Source organism: Pararge aegeria, chromosome 8 (genome assembly GCF_905163445.1).
Source record: "Pararge aegeria chromosome 8, ilParAegt1.1, whole genome shotgun sequence".
Classification (NCBI taxonomy): Eukaryota; Metazoa; Arthropoda; class Insecta; order Lepidoptera; family Nymphalidae; genus Pararge; species Pararge aegeria.
Window position 1 is genome coordinate 9,221,609 of NC_053187.1, and position 13,038 is coordinate 9,234,646.

General features: G+C 35.9%; 1 protein-coding gene across 1 annotated transcript; it reads left to right on the top strand.

Annotated features, from left to right (window-relative positions):
• Positions 1–314: 314 nt before the first annotated feature.
• Positions 315–12,757, top strand: LOC120625991 (doublesex- and mab-3-related transcription factor A2). The gene is made up of 6 exons (XM_039893271.1): positions 315–473; positions 3,292–3,465; positions 4,163–4,260; positions 5,943–6,099; positions 7,205–7,312; positions 12,518–12,757. Exons 1-6 carry the CDS (start codon positions 315–317, stop codon positions 12,755–12,757), a joined length of 936 nt encoding a protein of 311 aa, XP_039749205.1.
• The last annotated feature ends 281 nt before the right edge of the window (positions 12,758–13,038 follow it).

Consider the following 13,038-nt stretch of genomic DNA (forward strand, 5'->3'; position numbering starts at 1 on the left):
GACGCCTACCGTCTTTGTGTTTCGAAATAAACACTCAAGTTTATGGATAGTTTCGGGGAGGAGTGCTGTTTGGGTGGACGATATAGTTAATAATTATTATGTTCTGTGATATGCCAGTTTGAATGATAATGGTGGGCGTAAATTAGCTTTACGAAAGTTAATGAATCCGATTTAAAATTGCATCTATAATATTTTATAATTATTAAAAAAAATAACTATAAGACTTGTATAGATGTTTTTCCAATGAGGCAATAGAAGTTTAAAGTAGATAAACATAGTTTTAAACGGTGTGAAATATTAAAGCTTTACGCAAAATGAATAACGGTAGGACTAGAGTCCCAAAGTGCGCTCGTTGTCGAAACCACGGACTTATTTCGAGTCTTCGGGGTCATAAGAAGGCGTGTGCGTATCGTGATTGCCAGTGCCCCAAATGTGGACTGATCAAAGAACGACAGAGGATAATGGCTGCCCAGGTAAATTGTATTTAAGTCTAGAAACATTTGGTTTTTCAGGACAGGTCCTGTGCCTTTCATACTCACTTTCTGACCAATAGGAATAAAAGCTTATTAAGTACCAATAATTAAGTATATTAAATTATATACTTAATTATTGCTTGAAATATTTGCAGGCGCAAAGGTGTTCTTGCTTTTACCTACCTCTCTGTAGGATCTAAGGATAGCAGCTTCGGATGTTAGGTATATAAATACAAATTATTTGTTCTAAGCTGTTGGGCGAGAGAAGCGGTAGGTGAATATGCTTTTTGGTCAGCAGAAGTAAGAACAGTATTTGGGACAGGACATTAATAAAATAAGTCCATATATGAGTTGATAGGACCCAGCGTTGTAGGCATGTGCCGCTAAATGGTAGTCCTTCCTAATAACTACGTTTATAAGCACGCATCTTGAAGACCGACATAAAAAAATTTTATCCCAGGAAAACAATGGGTTCCCCTATTCCGTCGAAAACAAACGCAGACTAAATTGCGGCAAAATTTAATAATCTGATGCATTAAAAAGTTCTGTTTTCTCTAGCCACAAAGATATATAAAAGGTTTATATACCTATAATAAGACACCCGTTTTGAAGTAATTTACAAGCAGCGATATTGATGTCGGCATTTTTAAATACAACTCTGTTAAATTCATGGAGGCATTAGCTGTAAGAATTGAAAGCTAAATAAGTAGATATTTAACATACTTAGAAATTTCTTTAAAAGTATAGGTACCTCCTAGTACTTCTTACAAGTTCTTCTCATATTTGTAACTCAAAAGTGTAGAGTAAAAAAAATTGATTGAAAACAAGTAACTTAAAAATCAAATGACTGAACAGCATTTAGAGTACTTATAAGTCTTGTCCGAGTAAAAATACGTTGTTTATATCGTTCACTACTGTAGCAAGAGAAGATGAACTTCTAAATTTCTCTGGGAGACTGTGACGATGCGATCAAAAGCTCAGAATATAAACTAATAGACAGCCATTTTCACCGAAAGGGAGATTGGTCTTAAAAAAACATTGCTAAGGAACGGCATGGCAGGCCCAAAAATATGCCAAAATCGAAAATGAGTCTGCATGTTTAAAGAAGACATGATACGGCGGGATAAAGGCAAGAAGAAGAGTTTTTTGACCTGAACCCTCATCGTAGTAGTAACGTAGACCTGCAATCTCATGTAATTATATTAATTCCATACCTCTGTGGTGTCTAACCTGCATTGTATCGGAATGCTAACTTAACGTGGTAACTTTTTTTTAGTCCTATTTAGCTTTTTATTTAACTTGCATTCAATTTATATTGTGAGGTAGGTTTTCTTTATCTTTAAAACATCGAATACGTTACCCAATTTTGGAATACCGCGCCTTGTAAGCGTTAATGTGTTTTAATGTAGTGTAATCGAGACCGGCTAATGTGGTGCCGGGGTTTATTTAAACAAGTGGCACGTGTTTACGGTACACGCCGGATGAACATCGATCGGTTTGTTCAGTAATGCATCGCTGTCGATGTCCTACCACTTTCAGCGGGAATTTGTGTGATATTTCGCTTTTTATCATCTGCTTTTGAAGCGCGGAAGCTTTGCTATTATAGTGCTCGAATGCTTGTGCTCGATATTTACTGTCTTACAGTTGAAGAACCTAGTTGATCTCATTGGTTGGGCGTCGGCAATGCCTCTGGCTACCAACACTCTAGCGAAAAAGACGTGCATATCGATTTAGCGGTCCGACACGACATCGCGAAGAAAGTTATCAGGATTCAGGGGTGCGGGTTGTTAACACTGCAATATACCATGACAGATAACCCGCTACAAACAAAGTTGACAGGCAATGTGATTTTTCTGACAGTAAATTTTCAGTACCAGCTCGGATTAATGAAACTGAAAGTGGCCTCGTATCTAGTTGGTTTAGTTATTATGCCCACATTTAGTTAAACTCTTTGATCTATAGTATAGTTCACTCTTCCATTTTCATTGGCCTAGCGACTCAAGAAAAAAAATATTATTAATGCTTTGATCTTCTTCAGTCACAAAAAGCTCTACCTCTAGTCAAATATCTACTAATAAGCTTAATTTAACTTTATTAGTAGGTAGGTATTACGTATTCTATTGCAGTCTCAATTTGATTTGTAGGGATCAAGTTTTGTTTTCGTTTCCAATGAGGCGGCGAACGCCCCGGGTGCGGTGATGCCCCACCGAGGTCCCCTGGGTGACCGCTTACCAAACGCAAACATTTGTCTGTTTGTCATTGATTTTCTGCTAAATTAATTTATATATCAGTTTACCGATCGGTCAATGTCTGCGGATAAATTAGGAAGAATATAATGTATTTTTTTTACAATAAGTAAATCTTGCCGATTCTATTGTAAACTAAATTAAATTAGCAGATCTAAAAGCAGTGCTGTCCTTTTTACACTGCTTTACTGGAAAAGGATATCACAAAGTTCAAGCATTTCAGTTAAGTTTAAAATTATTAGAATAAGTATGAAAGCAAAATATCACTCATTAACTTACTGATTGACTAATCATGAAATCTCAAATTCACTGTGATATTCGAATTTCTAATAAGCTTTTAAAAGCAGCCTGAAAAATTAAAAGGAGATTCGTACGCAAAGAAGATCGGTACGAATCTACAAATTCTTTGGGGAAATTCATAGGGGAAAGGTTGTGTTAAATTCTTATGTTTGCGAAGGTAGTATTGCAGTAGTACTAGTAGAACTTTTCGTGACAGTGCTGATCTCATCGGATCAAAAGAAAAGTTCTACTACTACTTAAATAATATTAAGTTTACTTATGTTTTTTATTAGGTTGCTTTAAAAAGACAACAAGCTGCCGAGGACAAGATAGCATTGCATTTGGCGTCGGTCCAGAGTGGCACTGCATTGGAGTCGTTGCCACCGGGACGGATCTACGGCATGCGGGTCACCGGTCCCTGTCCCAGCCCTGGCCCAGAAACTGACTCAGCTGCGGAAGATCAAACTGTAAATTTTCACTTTATACATTTTTTTTTTAAATATTAATAGCGGGCAAACGAGCAAGTGGGTCACCGCCGCCCATAAACATCTGCAGCACCAGAGGAGCCACCTATGCGTTGCCGGCTTTTAAGGAATTTGTTTATCCGCCCCTTGAATAACCCTAGATTGCATTTTTGAGGAAACACATCAGATGGGAGATTGTTCCATAATTTGCAAGTGCGCGGTAGAAATGAACTGGTATTTCGAACAGAAGAAGAATACCAGGCATCCAGATGATGAGACAAATTAAGAAATTGACAAGTCCAACTTGTAAAACACGTAACATAACGTTGGAATAGTTAAGTAGTGTTTTGTCTCACTTTAACTGACAGCACCTTGGAAAAGTAAAGGGTTAAAAGCGAGCAATCTGCTGAGTTTCTTGCCGGCTCTTCTCAGTAGAATCTGCCTTCCGAACCGGTGGTAGACCGTTGACTGACTTGACGTTTCAAAAGTGCTTATAAATTAGGCCTACATGAAATAAATGAATTTTGTTTTTTTCTTTGGTAGAAACACTGCATTACTATTTCGACGTTACGCCACGTTTTTACCACTGCCCCAGGAATATTAACTAAATAGGTAACGGAATATAAATAAATAGAGACGAATGAGGGTAAATACATACCAATAAAATAATTCTCTTGTTTCAATTAAGTTTTCTTTTCAGCCAATTCACATCGATAGCGAGACGAGTGATTCTCTTCCTGATTGCTGCAGTGCAACTCCTGACTCCGCTGGCACCTCTACAATCGCATCTAGGTCCTGGTATGTTACGCGCGTTTGGTACAAAAAGGGCAAAGAGTGGATTGGACACGTAGATATATTTTCTATAAATCAAGTCAAATCAAAAATTGCCGTAGGTAATTCAGGCACTTATGAAGCGTTCTGAATACATATTATTTTTCCATATTATCTCAAAATTACTTAGTAACAAAAATGTCAATGATTTCTTATTATACCTACTTTAAGAAACTGACAGCCGAATGGCGCCGTTGGCAGGCACCCTGCTTTTTGGATTCAGAGAGTGACTTTACCCTACTATATAAGTGACTACCTTATTTGGGGTTTGTGCCAAACCAGTAAAAATGGTGCAACTAAATCCTTCCGTCCGTATATCACAACCAATAATTTCTCTAACCTGCTAGTAGTTAGAGAAATCGACATGAAAATTATAAAAAAGTTTTAGTGTTTTTTTTAATTTTTAAATTCAAATTCAAATTCAAATATGTTTTATTCATGTAGACCTTATTACAGGCACTTATGAAGCGTTCATACATTTAAATGTTACACTAATGTTAGTGATGGTGATAACTGCACTGCATTCGTTAACTTAAAACTAAAGCTAGGATGGTTCCAAACGCGCCCTGTTTTACGAAGAGCCCACAACAAACTTATACAGTTTTTTTTTGTTATCATTATCTCACAGTCTAGTCTAGCAATTCATACCCAAGTTTTTTTACCATACATGTAATCCTTAATTTTATAATAAGATTTCTCTATAAGCTTATCTTAATATATATAAATCTCCTGTCACGATGTTTGTCCGCGATGGACTCCTAAACTACTTAACCGATTTTAAATTAAATTGGCACACCGTGAGCAGTCTGCTCCAACTTAAGAGATAGGATAGCTTAGATCTTTAATTATAGTCGCAATTTTATTTTATTGCAAATTATTTGTCTATAATTAATTGACAGTCACATGTTATATATATATACTACTATACTCATTTAAGGCTTAGCGATACTGAATACTTTAAAAACAAAATCTAACGCAGACGAAGTCGCGGGCAACAGCTAGTGTTTTATATAAACTTTGAACTTATTTAGAGACATCTCAAGGATTTTATCTGGTAATTTGTTAAAAAAAGATAAACAATTACCCTTAAATGGATTACTAATTTTATGCAGCCTAAACTGCACTACAAGTTATATTATTACTTTTAATATTATTATTAATATTGTTATAGTCTATACGTTATTTTTATTATTCGTTTTAGCGACAGTTGAAATACCTATTCTTTGTGAGTATTTTGAATGTTTACCTAGGATTCGATTCATGAGATACAACCCGCTGACAGACAGACGGGAGGCTTAGTAATAGGATCCCTTTCTTGTAGGTACGAAACTCCTAAAATTACATCAATATTAGGATAAGTTTGTTTGTTGAATCTATACATTTCAAAATTACCTACCTAAGTAATTTCATAGCTAGCCGAGCCGACCTCTGCTCTAGCGAAATAAGTACCTACTCATATACAGCTCATGTTACATCTGGATCTAAAAGCTTTAACGGTGAAAGAATTATTCAAATCTTTTAGTAATTTCAGAAATTATAATCGTTTACGAACAAATAGATACATCTTAAAAAAAATATTTCTTTGTTTTCTGATTTTACGAAAGTATGTAATAATGCTAATTTTAAATTTTTGAACGTTGTTCATGCAGCATGGGAGTGAATGAGGAAAGTGGAAATGTCAGTTCTGCCGGACTGGAGATGCTGAGGAAGCTGTTCCCGGGGAAAAAGCGCTCTGTCTTAGAGCTGGTGCTTCGGCGTTGCAACCATGACCTACTCCGTGCTGTCGAGCATTGCAATGCTATTCATGTAAATTCATTAATTTTACTTACATAGGAATCTTACTTCTTATTAAATCACGTTTACATTTTGTGCAGATACTTAGGTATATTATGTTCTTTGCTTATAAATCAACGACTTGACAGACTTGATTTTAAATTTTTATAGGTACGTACAGATAGAACATTTCTTGAACTGAGATTTGATTTTGACGAGCTTCCTGTCGCAACTGTGAATTTAAGTATCCCCGGGTTCAATTATCGGTAAATTGGGAATTCTGAATTTTCTCTGGTCTGGTCTGGTGGGAAGCCTTGGCCGTGTCTAGTTACCACCCTACCGACTATGACGTACCGCTAAGCGATTTAGTGTTCCGGTACGATGTCGCGGAGAAGCTGATTAGGGGTATGAATTCCATACTCCCTAACAGGTTAGCCCGCTACCATCTAAGAATGCATGATCACACCAGGTGAGATTGCAGCCAAGGCCTTACTTGTAGTGGAATAAAGAAAAAGAAAGAGATAAGACACTTTTCGTCACGAAAAGCTATTTTCGTCCCATGGGAAAATTATTTCCACGCGGACGAATCAATTGTGGGTTACTAACAGTAGACGAAAGTAACCCCTATTCATTTTTACAGTTTGTACTATATATCTGCTAGATGTCTTCCCCTGGTCAATAACCTTGTCGTCACTAAGGCCGATCTATAATGCGTGCTCAGCCTTACCTCATACTTAAGAAACAATTAAAACGATACAAAGTTTCACACTCGTTTTAACTGCACAAAGTCAAAATACGCTCAGCCTGAGGCACCTAATCTTTTACCATTTTATAGGTATTTACCATTTTATAGGCAAGCATGTATGAAAACGGAAATACTGTATTTTGTAGGTAGGTATACTGTATTGAATTGCAATACCTCTTTCTCATCGCCGTTCATCTCTCCACTTTCGCCTCGTGGTACCTACCTAGTCGTATAACCACAAATAAACTGGCACTCGTACCTAGGTTTTGAGGATGATTTTCAGTATACAGTCTGATAGGTATATTTTTAATGAAAAGTCGTGATCGCCTGTAACTCCACAGTTAATTCACTGGTGTTTTGTTTTATAAAATTGAAAAGTTTTTTACTTTTTAGGCTCAGCGAGACAAATCCACTTCAAGCGTCGGCTCAAGCAGTACCAGATTCGAAACCTCCGTTTCCAGTACCGAGGAGCTAGAAGCGCGATGGTCCGCATTTCGCCCCGTAGGGCCCAGGGCACCTTTGTTACCGACCCTAGTGATGGGTCGAGTGTGTGGGTCTGAGTGGTTGGTGCCTTTGCCAGCGTTACCTGCGCTATCAGGACCGTTGCTGCTGCCGTTTCAGCATTCACACACCCCGCCCGCTTGTGCCCCTGATTGCAGGCAGTGCAATAGTCATCACTAAACTAGTAGTACTGTCTTCAGCCTATTGTAGTACCCTACAGAATAGTGGAAGAGTGAAAATATTTTGCTTGCTTCTAATTCTGTTGTTAGCGAGTTGTGCATAGTTCCCCGCTGCTTTCGATATCTCACAGCTTGCTTTTGCGTTTACTAAGCGGTGGCCAACTAAGCTCTAAGCTCTAGTATCTGTCCTTCCTACTGGCAATATACTAAAGTGTAGTAAGTAACTGTCTACCTTCATTGTAGGATCGCTGCTCTTCGAGAGCAATCCGTTATCCTCTTCCGTTATCTTTCATATTATCCTATCTCATCACGTGTGGCAATTTACGGCCAAATAAAGATCTACGTTTTTGCGCCATACAAATTGTGCTTGTACTTCTTTAGAAAATTGCCACAGGTTAGCCTATAAGATTTTAATCATAAATATTGATTAACCTAATACTTATAGCTAAGTATGTTACCTACTTATGTAGGTATAAACTTACCTGCGTACAATTTTAAGTAGGATTGTATATCTTAAAGATATGTGATCTCTTGATGCTAAATAATATGTTTTATAACTTAATTGTGAATGTAAATAATTTTTATGTGTAATAATTGTAATAGTTTTATGTAATAAATTAATTAAAAATGTGATATTAAAACTGTATCGTTTTCATTAATTTACCAAAGAGCTCTCATTTACATAGGTAACACTGAAGAACCTCTTGATATCAATACTCAATAGCTTTCCAAAGATAAAAGCTATTTAAAAAATTCTACAAAGAGCACTTCTGAGAAAAACGAATAGTTAAATAATTTGAATATAAGATAAAAAAGTTAAATATCATTTTTGATTTGGGTAACTGTGCTTGCCAGTCAGGCAAGCACAGTTACCCAAATCAAAAGAATCACATTAAAATGAAGCACTTAATTACTCTTTTTAAGTAGCACTTGCAATGAAAAACTAACTGGCTGGCTTGGCAAAATAATGTTATAAGTAATTAGTAGCACAAAAAACATATTTAAGAAGATATTCTCTTCATAGTAACAAGAAACATACTAAGATAGGCACATTGGTGAAAGTTTTTTAAAATCCGCAGTTTTCAGTGCTGATTAGCTTTTTCAAACTGATGACATGTTGGCGAGTAGGCTTCTTCGTACACTGTGAATAGACATATGAATTCGTCGCAACTACCCCTCACATTATAGAGTTCCTACCTTTACTTAATAAATATGGGCTACCTAATTAATACAAATGCAAGTTCGTGCGTAAGTTAAACACAATCTGTACCCGTAGAATGAGCTTTTCACGCTCAAAACCGTCGTGTGGTTTTCGAATATCGAAACACAATAACGTCAGACTAAATCGAACATATTGCATTTGTTTTAAAGCTTAATTTCGAGACGACTACACACCTGCTACACAGCACAGGTGTCATGGATTTGAAACGACAATAACATAGAAGGACTTAACCTTAACGGCCTAAAGACCTACACGGAGACAAGATCTTCACCGCGAGCAGATAGTTATTTTCGCGGGTAAGGAGACAAGGCTTTGAGGCCCGTTTCCCGATGCTTTCGATATCTACCAGCTTAATGCTTTTGCGTTTACTAAGCGGTTGCCAACTCAATTAGCTATAAGCTCTAGTATCTATCCTTCCTACTTAAAATATAAGCACTTATAAGTCCACCTTTATTGTAGGATCGCTGCTCTTAGAGGGCAATCAGTTATCTTTCATATTATACTATCTCATCATGTGTGAATAGGTGTCATGGATTGGAAACGTCAATAACATAGCAGCAGGGCTAGCACGGGCGGGAGATAAAAGTTATATCCCCCGATTATATCCCCTGTCAAGGTATACAATTAACATGACCACCTGCTAAATCACGGGAACATGGAATAGGAGAAGTTCATCCCCGTTTATGAATACACATATATTATTTGGATATTATTTCCACTTGTGCGCCAGTGCTCTGAGAGTTGATTAAGCTGTGGGAGAAAATAAATTTAAATCCTTTCCCCGGGGATATAATTGACTCCTGCCCATGCTAGCCGTGCAGGCTTAATGACTTAAAGACCTACACAGAGACAAGATCTTCACCGCGATAATATAGGTATTTGCCCAGGTAAGGAGACAAGGCTTTGAGGCCCTTACCCCGCCAGACTTAGGTCTGCGAGAAGAATCTACAACGAAAGTACTTCTTTAAGATAGGAACATTTAATTGCATCCATTTTACTATGATGTTATACTGTTTTGATATATCTACATACTAAATCAATGGTTTCGATACTCAGTAACGACTTCACGATTGCGAGTGTGCGACTCTTATACTAGGGGTAATGTGACCCTCTTGGCCGAGGGCTATTATCACGGACAATAATAAATTCGTGACAATACTTGAAATGAAGATGGAGCTCGTGGTAACACTGGTCTAACACATTAAATAAACACAGGACATTATGAGACTTGCTATAGACTGTATAACTTGCTATAAAGCTACCTAGGTACTTAAGAATAAAAAAAAGTGTGTGGTTGTAATCTTTAAGCGCGATTGAAGTAAAACTTTTATTATTATTTATTGATGAAAGAGTAAAATGTTCCCGAGCCTCCGCCATTTAATATTCACTATTTCATTTCATTTAATAATCTATTTAAAATTCATTAATATCACTTTCACATTATATAAATATTTTTATTTTTTAAGTAAAATAATTAAAAGTACAAAATTAAAGGTTAGATCAGCACATGTCAATATAACCTTGTCATTTAACATTATACAATGTCGCAATCGTCAGAAAATTTATTTATAATGTAGGTATATTTTATTAAAAAAATAAACAAGTATATTTAGACATTTTCAAAAAACTTTGCAATTTAATATATTTTTTTAAACTGTTGAAAACTGTTAAATTGTTTATTCACTTTGCTATTCACAATTGATTGGTTTGGAAATAAATAATCCTAATTGATTATGATATTTGCCACTTGCTGCCATATAAGACAAGAAGCGTGGAGTATATGACATATACTTACGACCATCTAAGTTTTACACCTATCTAAGTATTAAATACTCCCTTGTCGCGCCTAAAGAAGTTTTACTTCAATAAACTTTTTAAAATACTGACTTTAAAAACCACTCCTCAAGTAGCCATGAGTACAGAAGAAGAAGAATGCGTCGGCATCTTGATGTTATTATGTTATGCATCTTTAGCCACTCGAACAAATGATATACCTAGATAGGTTTTGATTTTCTAAGCACATATTAAATTTAAATTCTGCCTATTTATAGTGACTCTACCACCTGCAAATTTTGAATGCAGATTCGACTGAAGAACCTAGGATTGAAATTAAATAATAGAAATACAAAGACTGAGGTCAATGATTGGAACTTTGTAAATTCATTTAAATTACATATTACATTAAACGGAGTAGGTACTTATGCATTATTAAACTGTTTTAGTTAATAGTGAATGTACTCACTTGCACTCTTTGGAAAAAATATTATAATATTTAAAACCAAGAAACAAAATGATTTATTTGTGGTTCTTAGTAATAACTGTTATCATTTATATTTTATGTGACGTGAATTACATTCTTCGAACTTGCTTTACAGTATTCAGTGGACGCCTCTACCAAAATGGATTCTCTTTGTGTGACGTTACTACGATATACGGTATGTTATTAACTATCGATTTGGACTGACTTTAAAGGTGAGATCAAAATCAAGCCGTTTGTGTAAACAGTGCTCAGAGTGCGTAGGTATACCTACTAACTATAGAGTAGGTAAACCTTTAGACCAATCAATAAACCTTTGATTATCACATGAACATTAACGTGATTGTTGTCATTGGCTGAAATTATGATATTCTCAATGTAGTGAGTATTTTAGCCAATAGCGAAAAGTGTCAGCTAATCAAAACGAATTTTCATCTTTATATATATATATATATATATATATATAAATATATATATATATATATATATATATATATATATATATTTCTTGTGTGCGTGTGTATGTTACTGAAATCCTCCTAAACGGCTGGACCGATTTGAATTAATTTTTTGGTATGCGTTTGGGTGGCACCATGGATGGTATAGATTCACAAATCAACCCGATAGATGGCGCTGGGGTCAGCTAGTGTTAATATATATTGTCTCTGTAATTATATGATAGTGTTTTCTATGTTTAGTAGTAGTAGTAGTAGATAGTAGTAGAGCTTATTCTGACAGTGCTCGTCCGGGGAAGTGCTACCTAACACCATGTTTATTTTAGCTGCTAAGCACATTATTGTAATACTGTAGTCCGATCTAAAGGGCATGTTTGCCGGTGAAATTACAGAAGCATGCTGCCTGAAGCTTAACACTACGCCTCAGGTTGTTGGACGCGGCATGCAGGACGTGTTCCTTGCATGCCCTGCGAAGTGTTGTTATTATAGCCATTGTTTTTCACTTACCAGCAGGTAGGCCACCTGCTTGGTAAGTGGAAAACAATCTAAATGATTATGACTGTATGAAAAAAGAGACTTCTTAAAATGTATTTTTTCAATTTTTCTTAGGAATTGGTACTTTTCAAGACTGTGACGTTGGTTTCAAATGCATTCGTATGGCGAGACTGGTTCGCGAAATCGATTTTGCAAGATATCATTTCTACGATCGAACAGGAATATACCATCGCAGTAGGCAATCAGGAATAAGGTCTTTACAAGGGTCCACCTTCATAATATCAGAAGAACCTTTGCCATTGTTTGTTCCCTATAAAATAAAAACAAAGGTAAAATAATCTATCTACTCAATAAAAAATATGTCACAGTATAATTGGGTTCTAACAAAAGCCAGTTAGTTAGATTTCCTTATCTAAATTATAACCATTCTTAGTTACTAAACTATTGCTTTTATTGCAAGATGAATGCTCATGCCTTAGTTTGAACATAGATTTTTTATTATATTTAAATGTCGAATACAAGCGGTCAAACAACCCAGTTAACGCACCCTAGCATATGCACCCTGTCGACCTAAAAAATTATCATTAAAACTTGCAGTTGGTTTACTGGGACGACAGGAGTTTATTCTTTGAACACGAAGTGACAACGCTCCATGACAACAGACTGCGATGTTTGCTGCTATCCCGACAATATGGTATTGGCACCTGCAAGGAAACTATGGCTTTCCTACTGAAAGGTTTGCCAGGATCAGATTGCCGTTTAAAATGTCCACAATATATAGAAAGTTGGCTTCAAAGTATTAACAGCTCGAGTTTAAAGTTAAGGAAAGCATACTGATAAAATCTATTGTTTTTAAACTTCCTATGTACTTGCCTAATTCTTCAATTGTCATCAATATTCACAGATTTATTGTGGTGGGTTGTGTTTTTTATACTTATTATTTATAACCGTTACTTGTATTAAATTATTTAAAGCTAATAAATTAAAAAAACAAACTGATAGAACTTAAAACTTTTTTTTTTAAATATTAAACAAAAGAGCTTTGAATATTTTGGCTTACCTACTCGTAAATTGGTGGACTGTGGACTGGGACAGCCTCCATATTACATAATTCGTGA

What these genes read in the sequence shown, in the direction of transcription:
- LOC120625991 (XM_039893271.1), top strand. Translation starts at nt 315, where the DNA reads ATGAATAACGGTAGGACTAGAGTCCCAAAGTGCGCTCGTTGTCGAAAC. An exon ending in CAGCTGCGGAAGATCAAACT is followed by an intron (nt 3,466 to 4,162) that starts GTAAATTTTCAC and finishes TTTTCTTTTCAG; the next exon opens with CCAATTCACATCGATAGCGA. An exon ending in GATGGTCCGCATTTCGCCCC is followed by an intron (nt 7,313 to 12,517) that starts GTAGGGCCCAGG and finishes TAAAACTTGCAG; the next exon opens with TTGGTTTACTGGGACGACAG.